Source organism: Panthera uncia, chromosome D4 (assembly GCF_023721935.1).
Source record: "Panthera uncia isolate 11264 chromosome D4, Puncia_PCG_1.0, whole genome shotgun sequence".
Taxonomy (NCBI): Eukaryota; Metazoa; Chordata; class Mammalia; order Carnivora; family Felidae; genus Panthera; species Panthera uncia.
Window position 1 is genome coordinate 58,790,739 of NC_064807.1, and position 20,960 is coordinate 58,811,698.

General features: G+C 40.3%; 1 protein-coding gene, 1 long non-coding RNA gene and 1 other non-coding gene across 4 annotated transcripts in view; 2 read left to right on the forward strand and 1 right to left on the reverse strand.

The window, feature by feature from the left end:
• Positions 1-1,126: 1,126 nt before the first annotated feature.
• TRMO (tRNA methyltransferase O) lies at positions 1,127-20,744 on the reverse strand. 2 transcript variants are annotated; one of them, XM_049627023.1, is made up of 5 exons: positions 20,667-20,744; positions 15,905-16,079; positions 13,310-13,467; positions 10,394-11,047; positions 1,127-7,310 (listed from the first exon to the last, which is right to left on the reverse strand). In XM_049627023.1, exons 1-5 carry the CDS (start codon positions 20,740-20,742, stop codon positions 7,051-7,053), a joined length of 1,323 nt encoding a protein of 440 aa, XP_049482980.1. In that variant the 5' UTR covers positions 20,743-20,744; the 3' UTR covers positions 1,127-7,050. The 2 variants fall into 2 exon arrangements, with proteins under 2 accessions (XP_049482980.1, XP_049482984.1); XM_049627027.1 differs by lacking the exon at positions 20,667-20,744 and adding an exon at positions 20,295-20,571.
• Positions 17,599-17,683, forward strand: TRNAR-UCG (transfer RNA arginine (anticodon UCG)). Its single transcript has one exon. It is a non-coding gene; the product is annotated as a tRNA-Arg (tRNA).
• LOC125920063 (uncharacterized) overlaps positions 20,671-20,960 on the forward strand; it is a 36,485-nt gene continuing 36,195 nt past the window's right edge. Inside the window, exon 1 of the long non-coding RNA XR_007456938.1 lies at positions 20,671-20,759. This is a non-coding gene — a long non-coding RNA (uncharacterized LOC125920063). The remainder of the gene's footprint in view (positions 20,760-20,960) is intronic.

Consider the following 20,960-nt stretch of genomic DNA (forward strand, 5'->3'; position numbering starts at 1 on the left):
TAGGCAAAGAACTAAGAAAGAAAAATCAGCTGTTCTTTTTTTTATTATTATTAAAGTTTTTAAAAATTTATTTATTTAGGGAGAGAGAAAATGTGAGTGAGTGGGGTAGGGGCAGAGAGAGAGAGAGAGAGAGGGAGAGAGAATCCCAAGCAGGCTTCAAGCAGTTCTGATATGATGGGTCCCTGAGCTCCCCTGGATAACCTGCCTAACCCCTCTGGGACTTGGTTCTGCCTCTCAGACCTCAACTCCTCCCCAACCCAGGCAGAGCCTGAGCCTCCAAATAAGTCGACAGCCCTACTCCATCCCTTACACAGGCTCTGCTCTGCCACCTGCCAACACGCCAGCCTACCCTTCCTTCTAGTCTGCCCTACCTCTACCTCAGCACAGCCTCCTGACCCAGTGGGCACAGCTGATCCCAGCTCCAAGCTTCTCCTCTCTTGCTGACGGAGCTTCCATTTTGACAGTGGGTAAGGGCCAGCTCTGAGGATGCAGGAACAGAAATCCCCACCAAGTCACATAGTGTGCGAGCTTACTAAATAATACAAGTAGACAGGGACAGTGGGTGGAGCTGATGAGTGAATGGATCCTACAAGCAGAGACCTATCCCTTAGTCCAGACTGGATGAATTGCACAGGCTTGGTGAGTACTGGGTTAAGGTGCTCTCCATGGCTCAGCCCTCTGCCAGCAACACCATCCACACAGGCGCTTGTCTTCTATCTATAGGCACAATGCCTTACCCAAAACCCTGTCTCTGGAAGAACAGATGTCAGTGTACCCTTAGGGACAAGCTGTCTAGGTCCCACCAGTTTACCTGCCCCAAAGTGGCTCAGCTCCACAGCTGATGTGTGACCAGGGCCATTTCTGGTTTTGTGATCCACATGTGATGCTCCAGGAAAAAGTAAAAATGTCTCTAACTGTATTTACCAGATTTGGGGCAGGAGGAGGAGGGCACACTGTTATGTATTTAGATGTAGAAATCTAACTTATCTTAGTTAGGACATTTTACTCTCCTTATGCTCCACATATAAAAATAATGTGTTCATGACTAGAAAAAACCCACAACATACTGAAGAGAATAAAGTTCCCTTCCCCAATGAGCTCCCAGAGACCAATCCCCAGAGGCAACCACTGTTAGCATATTTTTATTTATCCTTCCAGAAATGTTCTACATGTGTGTAAACATGGACTTGTACAACCTCATTTTATACATAAAAATAGGATATTTTAAAACATACATGGTACTTATGTCATATTTGTAAGTTTTCTCACATGGCTATATGACTAGGTCCTTTCAAAAACATAGGTAATCCCTGATTTAGAAGCATGTAATAACCCAAAAACTTAATTTGTAAATAACCTTTCTGGAACTCAAAACATCTTTTCAGAGGAGTAATATTCTAAATCAGGGTCAACAAACCTTTTCTACAAAGGGCCAAATATAAGTATTTTTAGCTCTGCAGGCCACACTCTCTGTCACATGTTCTTGTTTTTTTTGTTTTTGTTTACAATCTTTTTAAAACGTTGGGGCGCCTGGGTGGCTCAGTCGGTTAAGCGTCCGACTTCGGCTCAGGTCACAATCTGGCGGTCCGTGAGTTCGAGCCCCGCGTCGGGCTCTGTGCTGACTGCTCAGAGCCTGGAGCCTGTTTCAGATTCTGTGTCTCCCTCTCTCTCTGACCCTCCCCGTTCATGCTCTGTCTCTCTCGGTCTCAAAAATAAATAAACGTTAAAAAAAAAAATTTAAAACGTAAAGACCAATCTTAGCTCTTAGGCTGTTACACAAAAACAGGGCATGGGCCAAAGTCGGCCTTTGGATTATAGCTTGCTGACCCCTGTTCTAAATAGCAGTTAGGTGCCAAGCTTAGGTCTCAGAAGCAAGATTAACCCATAATGGGTTTAAGATGCCAAAAGAGATAATATACTTTAAATTGCTTTGTAAACCATAGTGTCTCTACCAATGTGAAGAATTATTAGACAGTTCTGCAGTGTTTAGCATGCGGGTAATTTTTTTTTTTAAATAGAAACTGTTAACACTGAATAAAAAAAGGTTTATAGATCTTGAATTGCATGATTTAGCAAAGAATCTGATAGAATTCTCAAGTGATCTACAAGGCAGCACAGGTAGATGACACTGTGTTACATACAATCCTACCTTTTTTGTCAGCATAACACAAACACACATTGACTCAAAACTGACTGGTTAGTGTGGTATGAGAGTTCACTGGACAAGTGGCCCCCTCCATCAAAAAACAGAGTGGATCACTGAATTTTTACCTCCTATGCACATCAAAAAGGCTTTTTTTGTGCCTGTTCACAGTCACATGCACTGACCTAACCCTTGAATTCTCTGTGAATTATACCTGCTAGAACCTACAAAGGTGGAGAAGACACAGAGTAGAATAGAGTGGATGCTGGAGAGTCATTTGGTGACTACCTATATTAGGAGCCTTATTTATTATTATTATTTTTTAATGTTTATTTTTGAGAGACAGAGAGAGCACATGTGTACACGTGCAAGCAGGGGAAGGGCAGAGAGAAAGGAAGACAGAACCCCAAGCAAGTTCTGCACAGCTGTCAGTGCAGAGCCTGATGCGGGGCTCAAACTCACAAACTGTGAGATCATGTCCTGAGTCGAAATCAAGAGTCGGATGTTTAACTGACTGAGCCACCCCAGGCGTCCAGGAGCCTTATTTTAACAACAAAAAAACCCTGTCATATTTCATTGAGCTTTAATCCTTATGACTTGCTTCTTCTTTGTCAAAGAGGTAGAACTTACCTTAATAATTTCATACCATGACTACAATTTTATTTTATTATAAAATAAATACAGATATATAAGTGATGAATCACTAAATTCTGCACCTGAAACCAGTTTTGTCATACATGTTAATTAACTAGAACTTAAATAAAAACTTGAAAAGAAGGAAAAAGAAAAGAAATGCAAAGATTTTCCTGAAGTATCTGGGCTGGAATCAGGAAAGAAGGTAGAAGACCAAGGACACTTGAGAGGATCATGTGTGAGAAAGGGGTTGGTCTTCTGATTGTACACACAGGCAGGGAAGGCAGCTCATGTGCAATCCCAGAAGGGAAGGCCAGGTGGAAGGAAGACGTTGCCCTAGGCATGTGGCTTAATGTCACCTGGGTTTTTAAGGTAGGACACTTTGTGATATCTCCCTTAGCAAAATATCCTATAACTTGCTAACAGGAGTCCTTTAAAAAAATTCTGGAGGCACGTGGGTGGCTCAGTCAGTTAAGCATCCAACACTTGATGTCAGCTCAGGTCTTAATTTCAGGGCCGTGAGTTCAAGACCTGTGTTGGGCTCCATGCTGCGTATGAAGTCTACTTACTAAAAACAAAAAACAAAAAAACTGTAATTAAAACAAAACAGAGGTCACCCACACATTGTATTTTAAGGACCCCTTGGTTCCCTTGAGTCTGCTTGTCCAGGCAGGTAAGCCAGAAAGGGTGTCAGTAATAACAGGCACAATAAAAATATTACCTAAATTTGTAGACCACTGAAGAGTTTAGAAAATACCTTCCCAAGCATTATCCTTGGAACAACAAAGGGTGGGAACTTGGATATGGGTAAAATGACTTGCTGTAGGTCACAAAGCTAGCACAGGGCAGAGCAGAAAACAGCACTTGAAGTTTCTGAGGCCAAAGTCAGTGTTCTCCACATCTCCCATGCTACTTCCCAGGAGGTCCCACGGAGATCTGGAATGGGCATTTCTACTCTCATTCCTCCCCCTGTTCTTCATTTAGTGGCTGGATTCCCATGAACATCACTCTAAGTGTCCTACACTTACTAAGCACATGAAATTGTTGACCCGTCAAATAAACCAGCATGGTTTGCTGGGCATCTGTATCTGCAAGGGGGAGGCAGCAGAGCCATGCTGGGAAGGGAGCCAACTCTGGGGCCAGACTGGATGGGTTGAAATCCTCCATGCATGGCTGACCAGCTGTGTGAGCTTGAGCATGTTACTTAACCTCTGACCAATGTATGAAAAAGCATGTACCCTCATGCCAAGGACAGGAAAGAAGTTCAGTAACTGATACAGATTTCATTACTGAGTCTTCACCTGCCTTCTTTGGGACTCTATCACAAAAAGGAAACTACCAACAAGAGGTTGATTTGTATCTTTAGCTCCATTTTCTTCTCTCCAAAGAAAAAAGTCACAAATACATAAAAAGCATGAATACCATGTATATGCATGCTCAGAGGTTTGGCTAATGAGTCTTTCTGGTTGTGAACAGCCTCCACATGCTGAAATAATCCATGCCAGCCCTTAAGCCAAGCTACAATTTAAAGATTTAATAAATGCCACACATCCTCTAATCTATTCCTATAAGAGATTGATAAGCATCAGTATTTCTTGTGGAAGTTACCGTTCAGGAAAGCTGGGACAAGTGGGCTGAAAGCCAAAATTACCTAAACAGCTTGAATAACTGGAATTTATCTCCAGTCTAGTGAAATGAAAAGAAACAGTTATCAAGGGCTCCCCCTACAGGCACCAAAAAGCAAAGGCTAAAATTTAAGGTCGATACAGAGTACTGTACCTCCTTCTTCTGGAAAAGTTCCCACAATGAAAAGGAATGTAAGACTTACTTCAAACTATTTCTCTTTATGAGGGATGGAAGTTCATGACTTAGAGATCCAAACTGCCTCACAACAGGACACTGAAAATGCATACCTAGAGACAAAAGCTCACATGGGGGATTCAAAGATTGGGAGTGGGGAGAGGCTTAACATCATGTTAAATGAGAAAGAGCTGAAGGAAACGGGGCGGGGGGGGTGGCTCAGCAGAGAGACAGGACTGAGGGGTAGGGAGCTAGAATAATATCTGACAGGCTAACACAAGGGCACTATCAGCCATATGTTATGTGGCCCCTCTACATAACAGTGGTTATCAGGGAACAGACTTTATCTCATAGAAAGGAAGAGTATTTTAATAATGAGCACTATCATACATAATGAACTACAAAGAGCAGGGGTGAAGGATCATCACTGAGGGGTTTAAGTGGGGGCTTAAAGGCCAAACACTGGGAATACTGAAGAGACTGGTAAGTGGGCAGAGAACTAACCTGGATTATATTTAGGATTTTAGTTCTAAAATCCTGAGAATGTATATTAAAATCTCAAACAACTGAACAGTCCTGTTGCTAGAAGGCTGGTTGTTATCATCCTCAGACTATTTTTTCAATATCAAATATCAACATTTTGTGCTTCAAGCCCTGATTTAGTCTCAAAATAATTTTAAGAGAAAAGGCATCAAAATCGAAATAAAAGATTATACCAATGTCAACTTCCTAGTTTTAACATTATACTACAGTTTATGTAAGATGTTACCATGGGAAGCAGCCAGGTGAAGGGTACACATGGCCTCTACACTATTTTTGCAACTTCCTGTGAATCTGTAATTATCTCAAAATAAAGAGATTTTAAAAATCAAATTAAAGATACTTCCCCAAGAGGTTATAAGCAACCTCAAAGGCAATCCAGTTTGGTTCAAGAGTGCAGTGTCATCAGCCGCAAATGACTCTGTCCAAGTATCTACAGGCAGCAGGACTCATTTCAAAACCATGACCAATCAGCTATTAAGATTTACAGTTGTGGGGCGCCTGGGTGGCTCAGTTGGTTAAGCGGCCGACTTTGGCTCAGGTCATGATCTCACAGTTCATGAGTTCGAGCCCCGTGTCGGGCTCTGTGCTGACTGCTCAGAGCCTGGAGCCTGTTTCAGATTCTGTGTCTCCCTCTCTCTCTGCCCCTTCCCCACTCATGCTGTCTCTCTGTGTCTCTCAAAAATGAATAAACGTTAAAAAAAAAATTAAAGAAAAAAGATTTACAGTTGTGATTAGGAAAGCCTCTCATGTTGACAGGTATCTAATTTGGTTATGCTGATCATAAATCTTCAGTTATCTGGGATCACATCATTAAAATCACCTATAGGCAATACATTCTTACAACTGCTTCCTACATGGTACTACACAGGAACCATGAACAGACTTAATTACTATATTTATCTAACTGTAATAAAATAATTCCTCCCCTAACTATGACCTGCAACAAGAACTGCATCTTGTTTTTACCTCCTTTTATCACCAAAACCTAACCCACAGTAGCTTTTCAGTAAATACACAATAAGTAAGAAATAACCCGGTAATTAAGTTATTTTCTTGGACCTCTGGAGTGACTTTCTTTTCTGATACAAAGACATCCAGAGAAACTTCAGAGTGTCTATTTTGGAATCAGGATTAAATATATGCATACTACATACATATATATGTGTATGGGCCAAAGTCTCTGATATACAGGGGTTTAATCTCTAAAAATCTTTACAACCACTTGTGTTCGATCTGTTAGTTTCGTTTTTTTTATTTTTTTTTAATGTTTATTTATTTTTGAGAGAGAGAGAGAGAGAGGAGAGAGAAACCAAGCACAAGCAGGGGAGGAGCAGAGAGAGAGGGAGACACAGAATCCGAAACAGGCTCCAGGCTCCAAGCTGTCAGCACACAGCCTGACGCGGGGCTCAAACTCACAAACTGTGAGATCATGACCTGAGCCAAAACCGGACACTCTATCAACTGGGCCACCCAGGTGCCCCAGATCTGTTAGTTTCTTAAAACAATGTTAACTCAGTTTGATTTAAAATAAAATAGAGGGGTCAAACTATTCCAGACAAGAAAACCAGTATGAATTGTTGAACAGATCCCCTTAGCTTGTAAGTTCCTGCTAGAATGCTCTCCGCCCAGTTTTACCAAGTGCCAAGAATAATCAGCTTCTTTCAGAAATCAATGAGACATCAACACCTTTGGATTCTTCAACATTAACCAACTGAAAAGCATATGGCAACTTCTCTAAATTTTACATCTCTCACTTTATTAAAATATAGGTTTTTCAAATAAATATTTTGAACAACCTAAATCAATCAAAGCAATGAGATCACAAAGTGTTGCTTCTTTTTGCAAAGGCGGCACATTGTTAGTTCATGCAGATAATCCAACAGCCCCATCCAAAGTCAATTAGGCTGTTTAAAACACACGATAGAGGCTACTTACGATCCCAGAGACACCAAGGACTCTGTAGGGTCAGTCATTTGAATAGGCTTCGAAGCTGGCTTGATCCTTAGAACCTCTGCAAAGCCATCACCAAACCAGCAAGTGACATGCGCTATGTCTACAGTAAAGTAGAAAAGGCGATCCTGGCAGAGCTTCCGTCGATACACAGACCGAGGGTCAGCTGACAGCACAGCCTCAATGGCATGCCTTGCTTCCTCTGCTGATTGAAAATATTTAAATGAAGACTGACTGCCATCTGCAATGAGAATAATACAACTTAATGCTGAAAGTCATGCACGTCAAATTTCATTACAGTGAACTTTAATGTGGAGTTTGGTTGGTTCCTTGATGATCACGTAAAATGAACTGGGTTTGCCAATCTATTCAGTCATTACACAGAATGTCACTTTCAAGTAGTATTTACTATCATTAAACTTATGCATGTCCCCAATTTTCATGTGCTAAACAAAATCTTCTATCTAATCTCAACACAGACTTTAATTCAATTCCTTGTCATTTTCTTCTGAGAAAGGAAGTATGGTCAGGGAAATGCATTCACAGTCCCAGCATTCTCAGAAAGCCACAAGAAAGAGGACTAAACCCACATATACCCAGAGCTCCAGCTATAGGTAAGAGAAGGTGCCTCAGATAGTTGGTGTCACACCCCTACTTAAAATAACACCCCAGGGGCGACTGGGTGGCTCAGTCGGTTGAGTGTCCAACTTCGGCTCAGGTCATGATCTCACAGTTCGCGAGTCTGAGCCCACACTGGGCTCGCTGCTGTCAGTGCAGAGCCCACTTTGGATCTTCTGTCCCCCTCTCTCTGCCCCGTCCTGCTTGCACTCTCTCTCTCAAAAATAAACATAAACAAAAAAAAAAAAAGTAACACCACATTCCCTAAGGAACAAGGACATGACAAAACAGATACGCTGAGAAAGTTGAACACCATCACGAGGGAACAAGCCACCCCATGCCACCCAGGTTTATATTTCAGGTAAAAAGATGTTTAACCCTGTTAAGTAGCAAACTTCCTACATTTATATAATTGTGGATGTATTATAATTTTTAAAAATACAGTATGTACAAAAATTAAATAAAAAATTAACTGTGACTTAACTTTTTTTTTTAATGTTTATTTATTTTGGAGACAGAGAAGGAGACAGAGCACGAGTAAGGAGGGGCAGAGAAAGAGGGAGACACAGAATCTGAAGCAGGCTCCAAGCTTTCAGCACAGAGCCCGACGCGGGACTTGAACTCACACACCGCGAGATCATGACCTGAGCCAAAGTCGGATGCCTAAACAACTCAGCCATCCAGGAGCCCCAACTGTGACCTAACTTTTAATAGCTACAACATAACATACATCCAAATGAAGGCTGGGCCCTTCCAGGAAGGTATGTGATTTAAACAGTGTTGTCCCTATTCAAAATATCGTCTGGAGTGGTGGTAGATCTTTATTCTTCTGCAAGTAAATTCAATTTTTAGACAACAGCCAAAAATCACTCTGGGCTATATCCAATAAGTAAGTTTGTAAGTAAAGCCATGAAGTTCAATTTTTGGTCAAAAACGAAGGACCAACCAATTCAAATGCTGATCACACAGAATCCTTTAAAAAAACAAAGACAAAAACAAAAAAAAGAAGGACCAATTATGCAGTGCTAATATTCCTTTATTGCATGGCTCATAAAAGGACTCCAGGGCCACTCAAAAAAGAGGAGCTTTAAAAACATCACACTCTTTAATTAAATAGTGTAACTGGTAAAAGCTCCAGGCCTTTGGTTGTTCACCTGGCACCTCACTTCTCTGACAACTAAACCTTCCAAGTTTAGCTCAAATACTTTTTCCTCCAGGAAGCCTTCCCAGGTTTCCTCTCTGCTCCCCAAGTCACAATCCTTCTCTGCCTCATGTGCCCACAACACTCCGTTCCAGCACCAATCCCCACGTCCTCCCCCCCCACCCCAACACACACAACACGCTGCCATTCAATATCTTTTCTCTTTTCTAGACTATAAACTTCCCGAGGTCATTTCTTATTTCTGTACTGGCTCCAAATTCTGTTCTAAATCAGTCCTTGTTTTAAAGTTACATTTCATAATTCTTTTTAATGATTTTTTTAAATCAATAAGGCATACTGTAATCTCTCAGACACATAGCACTAGAGTTTGAAAAAGATAAAACTTTCCAAAGTACGAAGCATTCACTGATAACCGCAGGCCAAAGGGTAAGTATAAATACAAAGTATCTTCCAGGCAGCACTGCTTTCTTTGTTCTATCACAAAATCCTTTTAAACTTACCTTCCTCCTCCCATCAACTGTATACAATGATGAAACAACTTTCATAAACAGAATTGTTTTTTAAGTTTTTTATTCATTTATTTGAGAGAGAGAGAGAGTAAGCATGAGAAGGGCAGAGAAAGAGAGAGAGAGAGAGAGAGAGAGAGAGAGAGAGAGAGAATGAATATGAATCCCAAGCAGGCTCTGCACTCATGAGATCATGACCCAAGTCGAAATCAAGAGGTGGATGCTTAACTGACTGAGCCACCCAGGTGCCCCATAAACAGAACTTCTTAAATACAGAGGTCAATTTAAAAATTAAATGCTTTGTTTAAACACAAAGCATTAGGGAAGAACGAGAAACACATCCTGGAGTGGCGGACGAAATCAGACACACTCTTGGCAACTTAACTGGCTACTTCTTACTGGAATCACTGCAGCTACCTCTTAACAGCCCCTTCCTTCACTCTAGATTGCTGCTCGGGATCTGCTGTGGACAGGGGAAACCAGATTACAATGTTTGTTAAAAACCATGTGGTAAAGTAAACATGCTCCAAATAAAAGCCCTGTGGCCCCTCTTCTACAGTGAAAGGTATGTCTTTAGGGCTGGGACTTTATGGTGACAATAACTGTGCTAAGAGACCCTTTACCTCTTACTCTTGGGCTCTGTGCCACCTGATGGAATAAGATAAGATATTTCTCTAGTCAGACAGTAAAACAGATGAAAAAATGTAATTGACATAAGTATAGAACAAGCATAATTTAGCTTCTGAATGCTGTTTGAAAACCCCAGGAACTACTGTAACAGACTGATAAGAGGACTTAAATCACGAGCCACCTCATGAGGCAACAGCCATTCTCAGAAACACTTTACTGAGTTTTGGGACTCACTGTACTGAACAACGTGGCTGAATGGAAGTCGTCAGATGGTGGTGTTGCCCAAATATTATTTTATACTCCTGCATTTCTTACGACCAGTCATCCTGACAAATATGCTGTATGACTGCCCTCAGAAATACCAAATTTGACTAAAGTTCTCATTCAGAAATAAGAAACAGAAAGTACCTGGTACACCTCCTGAACTGAGGTGCTCAAGATCCATCTCTGCGTGAGGAGTAAACCGCACTTCCAAGGTGGCCACAGGGGCCTCTCTCACCCACGCGGGGACCACGCTGCAGTGGGCTGCATCAGCCCTCCTGGGACGGCAGTGAAGGACCACAGGCTGGACCTCTGTACTACTTCCTTGTGCAATCACTGCTTCTTTCCCTCTCCTTTGCCTCCTTTCTGTACCCCTCTTCTCCAGGAAATATGGGCCGATTTGCTCTTCTGCCACACTTGGACTCTGATCACTTCTGGATTCGACACCCAAATCTCCCACTATCTCTCTGTGCTTAGGGGAGTTTCGCCGGATTTGTGTTGAGCTGTCACATTTCATATAGTTTTCTCCTGAAGTTCTGTCTTCGGCACATTTAAGTTTCTCCTCAGTGTGACCATAGTATTGTGGTTTATCATACCTTGAGAGCTGTTGCTGGTCACAGCTGTCAGTCTTGCCACCGGACCGGGGCGTGTTTGGGTGCTTATATTGGTTATTCTGTAAATTAAAGTCCTGTAAATGTTCAATCAAATTTTGTGGTGAGTCATACTCAGCTATGTAGGGCTTTATGTCTAGGACAGGTGTGCCATGAATCATGTCAATTCCAGAAAGGTATATGGCTCCACCTATAATGTGAAAAATACCTCGTCTTAGAAATAATAACAATGAAGAATAGTGCAAACAATTATAAACTAACACCATCCTTTTATGTCTCACCAAGCTTACTCACAATTCTCTTACACGCCAGGCTCTCTGATACCTGGTACCAAAACACCCTTTTCATTCTACCTGGAAACCCATCCTCTTCTTTACTTGTCAAACTCCTGCATGTTCTTTAAGGCTCTTAATATAACATCTCTTCTACAAAGCCTTTCTGGCTCTCTCTCTCTCAAAAAAGGAATAAATGTTAAGAAAAAAAAAATTTTTTTAAACATGACCAACACAGGAAACTGATTTCTACAACATGCTCACTGTGAATGAGCCTGGAACTTTGGAATGAGGACTTTGGATTTCCTAGGTGATGGATTATGCCTAACAATGTCTGCAGAAGGAGGAAAGGCATTGTAACATGGGTAAAAATTCATGGGATTTAGTCAGACAACCACTTGGCTGGATGCTATTAGGAAAATTATCAAACATCAAAGAGCCTCAGTTCCTTCATCCATGGAAGTAAGACTGCTACCCTATCAAGCCCAAAGAGACACTGAACATATGTGAACCCTCTTTACAAACTGTCAAGCACCACATAAATACTAGAAGTCACCATAACACTTATTTGTTAAGAATGTCTACAGTGTTATTGTATTTGCCTTTTACATTTCTCATTTGATCTCTCTGTTAGAATTTTAAGTTCTTCTGCAGTGCAGGGATTTTTTATCTGATTTGTTTACCACTATACCTCAGCACCTAGAACAATGCCTGGCACATTTATAGTGCTCAGAAAATATGTGTGGGTTACATGAATGATCATAAAATGTTCCAGTACTACTACCCAAGCTGGTTAGCCATCACAAACTGATAAAGCTCAAGTTGAACTGGCTACAGAATTTTCCTGGAAAACCTCCCTAAGGCCCAGCTGAATACAATCCAGGGGAGGAAGTTCAAGTTCTGGGATAAAACAAACAAAATAACTGGTCTTACCTATTTAGTACTAAGCAGCCTGAAAACTACTCTTAGAACTTTTGTCTCATAAGATCCTAAAAAATACTGTGGAGTTCCAGAGAGGGCAGGTCCTGCTCCTGAGCCCATTTTACAAACAAGCAAGCTAAGGCCTGGAATGGTCTTCTGATTCCCAGTATACCTATTTCATCTTTTGCCTAACAAATGTGCTTATTAGGTCAGAGTGATTCAAGAACAGGATGCTTTACTAACAAACAAAACAAAGATACAAACCAAAACTCAAAAATACAGAGAATAGATTGGTGGCTTCCAGAGAGAAGAGGGTGGGGAGATGGGTGAAATGGCTGAAATGGACCAAGAGGTACAAACTTCCAACTGTAAAATAAATGAGTCATGGGGATGTGATGTATAGCACAGTGACTACAGTCAATAATACGGTCTCATATATTTGAAAGTTGTTGAGAGTAAATCTTGGAAATTCACATTATAAGAAAAAAAACTTTTGTAACTCTGTATGGTGACAAATAGTTACTAGACTTATTACGATGATGATTTCACAATGCATATAAATATTGAATTATATAGTACACTTGAAACTAACATATCATTTATACTTTAATAAGGAAAAAAAAAAAAAAAAAGAAAGGGATGCTTCCAAAAAATGTATGGTCCATTAACTAGGCTATATATGAACACACAGTTAAGACTAATCTGATATTCTACACAGGTACTTCCACAATCTGACAGGTATTAAATATTATAGTGAGATTCATCACAGATCCTTTGCCACACATCAGAGTTAACAGCTGTGCTACAGCCATGACGCACGTCCAGTTCCTCAAAGGTGCAAGGAAGAAATAATACAACACCACCCTGTGTGTTTACCATATCTCCACATACAACCAGTTACTGTGTATTAATTCTGAAAGTGACCAGTTATTTTTGAATTATTTTGTATTTATTGTATTCCAAGTCAAAGAAAATTTGGTTACTAATGTAAAGATTATGAAATCTTTCATTATTTTAAAATAACTTAATAGCTTCTGACATATGTGATGATATAATCAGACTCTGAGCATCCTATGAGCACTGATTTCTAAGTGTAACATTCCTTGAGTCATTTCATTTTCTTCAACGTCTGATAGTTCTCAGGGGTTCGCACCATTGGTAATCATCTGAATAACAGGCAGTGGTGAATACTACATTGGCTTTAGAAGACTTCTTTTGGGTAAGGATAAAAAGATAAAAGTAGAAAGGAAATGTTTTACCTTCTACCTTTTCCAGCTTGGCCAGAGTCAATCCTATTGCATTGGGACGATGAGGGCTCCTTGTGGAGAAAACTCCAGTCTTTGCACCATTCAGCCTAGGAGGCTGCACTTTTGCCTTACAGCTCAAATGACCATTTTTGTGAAAAACAAACAAAATCCTATTGAAAATAAACCAAACCACTGAGTAAGAAAAGAACACAAGTTAATGTATCATAATGATTTGAGGGGAAACAATCTTTAATCCCATAAATTAGAACTGAAACAATGCTTTTAATGGTATTACAATGTAAGCAATGAGGGGGAAAATACCATTCTGATTCCCCGAAGGGAGGCAGAGTTTTATTTCCATATCCTTTGCCTCTAACACAATTACTGGCATATGGTAGGAACTTAGCAAATGTTTGTGAAGTGCCTAAATGAGCAAAATTTACGAAGTAAATGCCTTCTGTTTGCCAGGCAGTATGCTAGACAATTTTATACTCATTTCATTTAATTCTCTTAACAAGTGTAAGATTTGTAATTTATCCCCATTAAGAATGAGGAAATTGTGGGGTGCCTGGGTGGCTCAGTTGGTTAAGCATCCGACTTCGGCTCAGGTCATGATCTCATGGTTCATGGGTTCAAGCCTGCATTGTGCTCTGTGCAGACAGCTCAGAGCCTGGAGTCTGCTTCAGATTCTGTGTCTCCCTCTCTCTCTGCCCCTCCCCTGCTCACGCTCTGTCTCTCTCTCTCTCTCTCTCTAAAATAAATATAAAAAAAAAAGTGTGTCTTTAAAAAAAAAAAAATGAGGAAAATGAGGCTCAGAAATGTTAAATAACTTGACTAGGCATTCCTAAACAAAACACAAAAGAAGGAAGCCAAGAAGAGAAACAACAGATTTGAATTCATTAAGTTTATGACTACACAATGTCATCTCAGGAGAAAATGTCTGCTACCTGTATAATGGATGATGAGTTAATATCTGTGGTATATAAACTGTTCCTACATATCACAAAGAAAAGGACAACTCATAAGAAATTAAGCCAAGAACATGAATAGACAACTCACAAAAGAGTGAAAAATAGCAACCATATGAAAAGATGTTGAACCTAATAATTTAGAAATTGAACTGAAAAATAAAATACTGTTTTTCCCTGTCAGGCAAAAATGTAAAAAAAAAACTGATAGCATATAGTGTCAGCAAGAACGCAGAGAAAAGGTCATTTTTATACATCTTTGAAACACAAATTAAGCTTACTAAAGTGCAATTTGGCAGTAGGTCTCCAAAGTTATAAATATGCACCCCGTCTAGCTCGATATCCATTTCTGATACCCTATTTGTAAAAAATACCCAAGTGTCAAGAATTGTGTCTAAGAAGGTTTGTTACAGCATTACTGTAATACCAAAATAACTATCCATTAGCAAGAGAATGGTCAAATCATGGTATACCCATATTTTCCAAAAGCAGACAGCCATCAAAGCAAAAAGGATAAATCTCTATGTACTGTCATGATATATACTGTTGAGTGAAGAAAACATATTCCATTGTTTAAAACAAACACCCACTCCCAATGTGTATGTCTATGCTTCTATGTGTATTAAAAAAGGAAAAGAAAAAGCCTGGTAGGATATACACCAAGCTGTTAACAACAATAATCTCTGAAGAGTGTAAGGGGGTGAGGATGAGAGAGGAGAAAAATAGGAGGGATACAGAAAAATCTCTTTATATAGATCCAGACCTATTTTTTTTATATCAGTAAATGTTTTTAACTTAATTAATTTAACCAAGATCCTACAAACTAGGTCAGACACTCATGTTTTTACTCTACCCACATCTCCAAATTAATGTGAAATATAAACTATTTCAGAATAAATACCTAATTTTAGGTCTTCACTTTAAAATTAGACCAAGCCATACTGGTGATGCTGGAGTGAGGAAGAATGGACAGAGACAGAATTCCAAGTGACAATCAGTAACACTAGTATAACACAGGTCCTAATATAGGGAACACTTTATTATTTAAAGTATCCAGATTTCTAAAGCTCTTTTGTCTTTAGGAAGAATAGACTTAATTCTTCATGGGTCTAGAGTAGAGTCATGCAAACTTTTTCTGTAAAGGGTCAAACAGTAAATATTTGAGGGTTTGCAGGCCAACCAGTCTCTGTTGTAACTGTTCAACTCTGCCACTAAACCACAAAAGCAGCTACACACAATACATAAATGAATAGGAGTGGCTGTGTTCCCATAAACATATTTACAAAGATAGGAGGTAGATGTATTTGGTCCATGGGCTGTAGCTTGCTGACCCCTGGTCCAGAAGACAATAGGTACCCACAGGCAGAATCAAGAAGGTCTGCAGATTTCAGCTCGACAGAAGGCATTTATTATAGTCAGAACCAACTGCAAATGGGAACATGCCCCCTCAGTGGATTCCAAGCTTCCATGAGGTTGCTCAAGATATACAGACAATCACGTGTGAGAACATGGTACGTGAATTCCATGCAATAGGAAGGATGGTCTGGATGGCAGACTCCAAGATTGCCTTCAACTGGAGTACTTTACTCAAGGGCAAGTTCTGGCCCAAAGAACCACTTCTAATTATAAAACAACTTACCAAACATGAGAAAACTGTTCTAAGCCCATCAAGGAATGTTCAGGATTATTAAAGATGCTCTTCCGAATTCTCAAACAAGCTCGCGAATGGCTACAAACAGATGGCTGCCTTGGAGTACCATTCTTGGCTGAGAAACAGGATTCCAAGTAGCCAACTGGCTCAGTTAAAAGATTCCCTACAGAAGAAAATCAGGTAAGAAATCATTAGTCAAAATGTCAAATAAAGATGTAGGAAAACATGTTTTCTTTAATGCACTGAATTCATAGTTTTAACATCTACCAAGTGTTATGCAACTATTAAAAATGATTCATATAGTATCATGAATATATATAAATAGCCTCATTATTACATACACATTATTATATCCCTTTGGATGATGAGCCAGAAAGAGTACAGGTCTAAGAAAAGAAAGGGAGCATTTTTAGATGTTCTACTATGACCATAAATCAAATTCTATGTTACCATTTTCTAAGGCATGTGACTTTGGTCAGGGCTAAAACGGTATTTACTATAGAGGGAATAACACCCACACAAAGTTAAATGAGAACTGTCACAGCACATGTAGGGAACAAGCTAGTTTGCTTGGCTGGAGTATGAAAGATAAGGCAAAGAATAATTAAAGATAAGGAGACAGAGGTTGTATACAGATATCCTCATGCTTTTCATAAGTCTGCATTAAGCCACTGCACATTTACAGAAGACCTACATTAGTACCTGTTTTTGCTAATCAAAAGAAATCCAATGTTTATTTTTACCAAAAAAGGCAAAAATTGAAAATACTGTTCAGTATCTGTTTTGCAGAGAGCTGTTATAGATGCAGGGTGCACCTCAAGGTGTGAGATCGGCCCCACCCAGGTCCTTCCCCAGGAAGCATCTGAGCATCAAGACACTAGATTTTTGAACTTTGTCTGTGAGCATCTGTGGTTTATCTTGTTTTGTGCATCCACTAGCAAGATGTGTCCTCAGGTAACAGAAAAGCCTAAGAGAGATTATTTTTTGCATTGAGGAATGCTCAAAATATTTTCCATATAAATTAATGGTAACTACTTTGCATTATGCCATTTCAGCTTATGAAACATTTTGTAGGGATGCTCTACTTTTGGATAGTGGGGAAAACGTGTCCAAATAGGGATGCATTCAATTAAAAACAGAACATACAAAACAAAGTTGTTTAAGCAATAAAGGGAGTACATGGGATCATACTACTAAAATGTCTAGACACAGGGTAGATTTCAGATTAGGCTTGTCCAGTAGCTCTCTGCCCCTTTAGAATGTAAGCTCCCTGTGGGCAGGAGTTTTTCTGTCTTGTTTACTGCAGTGTTCACTGTCTATATTGCATGCACGGGGGTAGATACTCAAAAAATTCATGTTACATGGAAAAAAGCATTAAGTCTAACCTGATTAAAATGGGAATTGAAAAAGTGAAAGAACATAATCCCATTTATGAAAGTTTGTTTATACATTCACCTAAATATGTACACGTATGCTGAGAAAACTATTTGGAAGGATGTTCACCAAAATGTTAACATTTTGGTAAATGGATGTGGTAACATGTAAAATGGATAGTGAGATTTTTGGATTATTTTTATATTTGACTTTGTAATTTATAGAATATTTGAACTTTTTATAATAATTAGAAACCCTTTTTTTTTTCCTAAGTGGCAACTCCTTTCAAAAGAAGGAAACCCAGGGGCGCCTGGGTGGCTCAGTCGGTTGAGCGTCTGACTTCGGCTCAGGTCACGATCTCGCGGTCCACGGGTTCGAGCCCCGTGTCAGGCTCTGGGCTGATGGCTCGGAGCCTGGAGCCTGCTTCCGATTCTGTGTTTCCCTCTCTCTCTGCCCCTCCCCCGTTCATGCTGTGTCTCTCTCTGTCTGAAAAATAAATAAACGTTAAAAAAAAAAAAAAAAATTAAAAAAAAAAAAGAAGGAAACCCAGGGGCGCCTGGGTGGCTCAGTCGGTTAAGCGTCCAACTTCAGCTCAGGTCATGATCTCACAGTCCGTGAGTTCGAGCTCCACGTCGGGCTCTGGGCTGACGGCTCAGAGCCTGGAGCCTGCTTCCAATTCTGTGTCTCCCTCTCTCTCTGTCCCTCCCCCGTTCATGCTCTGTCTCTCTCTGTCTCAAAAATAAATAAACGTTAAAAAAAAAAAAAAAAAAAAGAAGGAAATCTGGCTAGCCAGTATCAATATAGGTTTAAAGTCCAATGTATCCACAACTAATTTACAAATAACTTTTTTTTTTTCTTTACATTTCATGAAAGCTTTACTAACTTCTTTTAAGAGATGATATAAAGACACTCTAGACCATCATTTTATTTCCAGCTTCCATTACCAGCATAGGTGGTGAGATTATAGGCCTGGTAGTGTCCCTCACAGCACCCTTCTTTACTTTTCACTTATAAAAACTATATTATTGGCTACATATAAAATATTATATGTAACACATATATATTAGAGCATCATATTATGAAATCTTGTGTACTCACCACAGATCCCAAGAACTAGAGTTTTACCAACAAATTGTTATCTTTTAATGTTGTTTCTCTCCTAGGGCACACCCATCCTTCCCGCTGAGATAAACAGGTGCCTGAATGGGGTCTTTGTCACTCACTTCTTTTTCTAATGTAGTTTTTTAAATATAATTTTATCACATGTATATGCATGCCTACATAATTTTTATTTTGTCTTTGAACTCTATAAAAACTGGTATTAAACTACATGTTATCTTCTCAGGCTTGCTTTTTCTCTCTCAATATTATGATTCTAAGATACTTCCATACTGTGTATGTTTTTGAGGACTTTAAATATTTTTTCAATATGTTTACAGGTCTTCTTTTGTTTATCCTTATCCATGTTCCTGTGGAATAAAGACAGTAAATAAAGATGAAGAAACTGAGGCCAAACAAGTCTCTAGAGTTCCATTAAAATGTCATAAAGAAACATGGCCAAAAAAACAGCCCTAACCTAGTAAGTTGGGATCCCTGTGTCCTGTTTTCATTTAACAAACACTTTCCAGGTGTATACAATTGCCAGACACTGAGCTAAGTTTGGGTAAAAGAAACAACAAGAACTCTTATCACAGTGGAATTAACAGTTGTGAAGAATCTCACAATACTTCAATATCATGGAAAAAATATTTAAAGCACCTAGTATAACACCAAGTGCTCAGCAAAGAGTGTTTTTCAAAGCTCTTACTTAGGCCTTTCCCTCATTTTAACAGTATTACAATTGTATTAATTGTGTAATAAGAGAAAAACCAACAGTTATTAATGCAGAGTTTTTGTACACAAGGTAATTCTGGTCTTCTTGACCTCTTGCTTGGACTGTTAAATTACCCTTACTATATAATTCATGTCCCCCACGCAGGTCCCTCTCCCTGTTAAAATACACTACACCAATCCTCTAGACTCTGTTCCTTAATTTTATGCTACCCCCCTTTTTTTTTAGGTTTATTTATTTATTTTGAGAGAGAGCACAGGGGAGTTGGGAGGGGCAGAGAGAGGGAGAGAGAGAGAATTCCAAGCAGGCTCAATACTGTCAGGGCAGAGCCCACTGAGGGGCTCCAATTCACCAACCATGAGATCATGACCTGAGCCCAAATCAAGAGTCGGAAGCTACACCAACGGAGCTACTCTAGGCGCCCCGCTACCCTCTAACTTTAAATTTTCCACTTTTCACCATTAAGAGACTTTCTATTTCTTACACTGGTATTTAAGGTTCTCTACAATCCTGAATCCAATCAGCGGTTCCCACCCACCCCCGCCCCCCATCCATCCAATATTTCAGACTTACAGCTCCCCAATCCCATGCTATGTAGACCTCTGAGCCCTGCTCCTTCCTGTCAAAATATAAGCCTGCAATCTGGCACTGTGCAACAACTTTTTAAAATGAGCACAACCTCTGACCAAGTAGAAGTACTTTTAGCATATTTAATCTAAGTTAAACATTTATCACACACACAAAGATTTTAGTTTTAACAATTTTCTTCAGAACAATGAAAACTGGCAGTACCCTAAACGTCCAGCAATAGCGAACTGGTTAGTTAGAACACATCTCTAAAGAAAAATAATGTGCAATCCCTTAAAATTATTAATGGTCAGATTTATATGAAACTTGTTTTAGAAAGAAGTTACAAAACAATGGGGTCACATATCAATTCATTTTTCTAGCGTGCATGCACTGAAACAAGTATGGTAGGTTGACACCAAGATATTAACAGTGGTTTTCTCTGGATGATGGTGCACTTTGACTTTCTTCCATTTGCTTCTAATTTCTAAAAGTAATATTCTGCTATGATGAAGGGAAAATAAACCCATGCCCATCTTTCCAGGCCCACTTTAAAAAGATTTCCCGTCTCTCCGCCCCAGAACTTTCCCACGTCTCCCTCCTCACTTCCTACAGCACAGGAGGCCTCTCTCTTGGGGCATTTATTAGTTCCTAACGCGCGTTAACACCAACGTTCACATCCTATCTCTCCCACAGGCGCAAGAACCCCCTGAGAGAAAGGCCGTTACACTGCACGTGGCTGTTCCGGCCATCACGCCTAAACCAAGCCAACCACAGCTACCCAGAACAGATGACATCATCCCGCTCGCCTCAGCAAAATCACGTGGTCGCTGGTGCACGTGATCCGTGGCTTCGCGGTAAGTACAATGACGCACTTCGATTCAAGTTCTCACATTTTACGTCCCTCTCTGCACTGAAGTCGGAGGCCTGAGCCTAGGCCTCTTTTGGGTGTGGAACCGCCGGTCTCTTAGAAGTTACCTGCTTCCAAAGCCGGCTTCACGCACCCGCACGGGGTCGCTGTGGCTTCAGGCCCTGTCTCCTCCAAGACGCGCATGGCTACTTTTCACTGAGGTGCCGACCCAACTCGGCAGATTTTCCGCTTCCTGTGTCCGAACTTGGTGCCTGCGCAGAAGCCGCGCTGGCGGGGTGGTGCGGGCTCAGGGGCTGGCGCATGCGCGGAGAGGGACGCGAGCTCACTGCGGGTGGCGCTGGCGGCCCCTGTAAAGTTAGGGTTGGAGCGCTGAAGCCATTGCCCGGCCTCGGTTCCTTTCC

What these genes read in the sequence shown, in the direction of transcription:
- TRMO (XM_049627023.1), bottom strand. Translation starts at nt 20,742, where the DNA reads ATGCGCGTCTTGGAGGAGACAGGGCCTGAAGCCACAGCGACCCCGTGC. An exon ending in GAAGCCGGCTTTGGAAGCAG is followed by an intron (nt 16,080 to 20,666) that starts GTAACTTCTAAG and finishes TTTCTTCTGTAG; the next exon opens with GGAATCTTTTAACTGAGCCA. An exon ending in GAACAGTTTTCTCATGTTTG is followed by an intron (nt 13,468 to 15,904) that starts GTAAGTTGTTTT and finishes TATTTTCAATAG; the next exon opens with GATTTTGTTTGTTTTTCACA.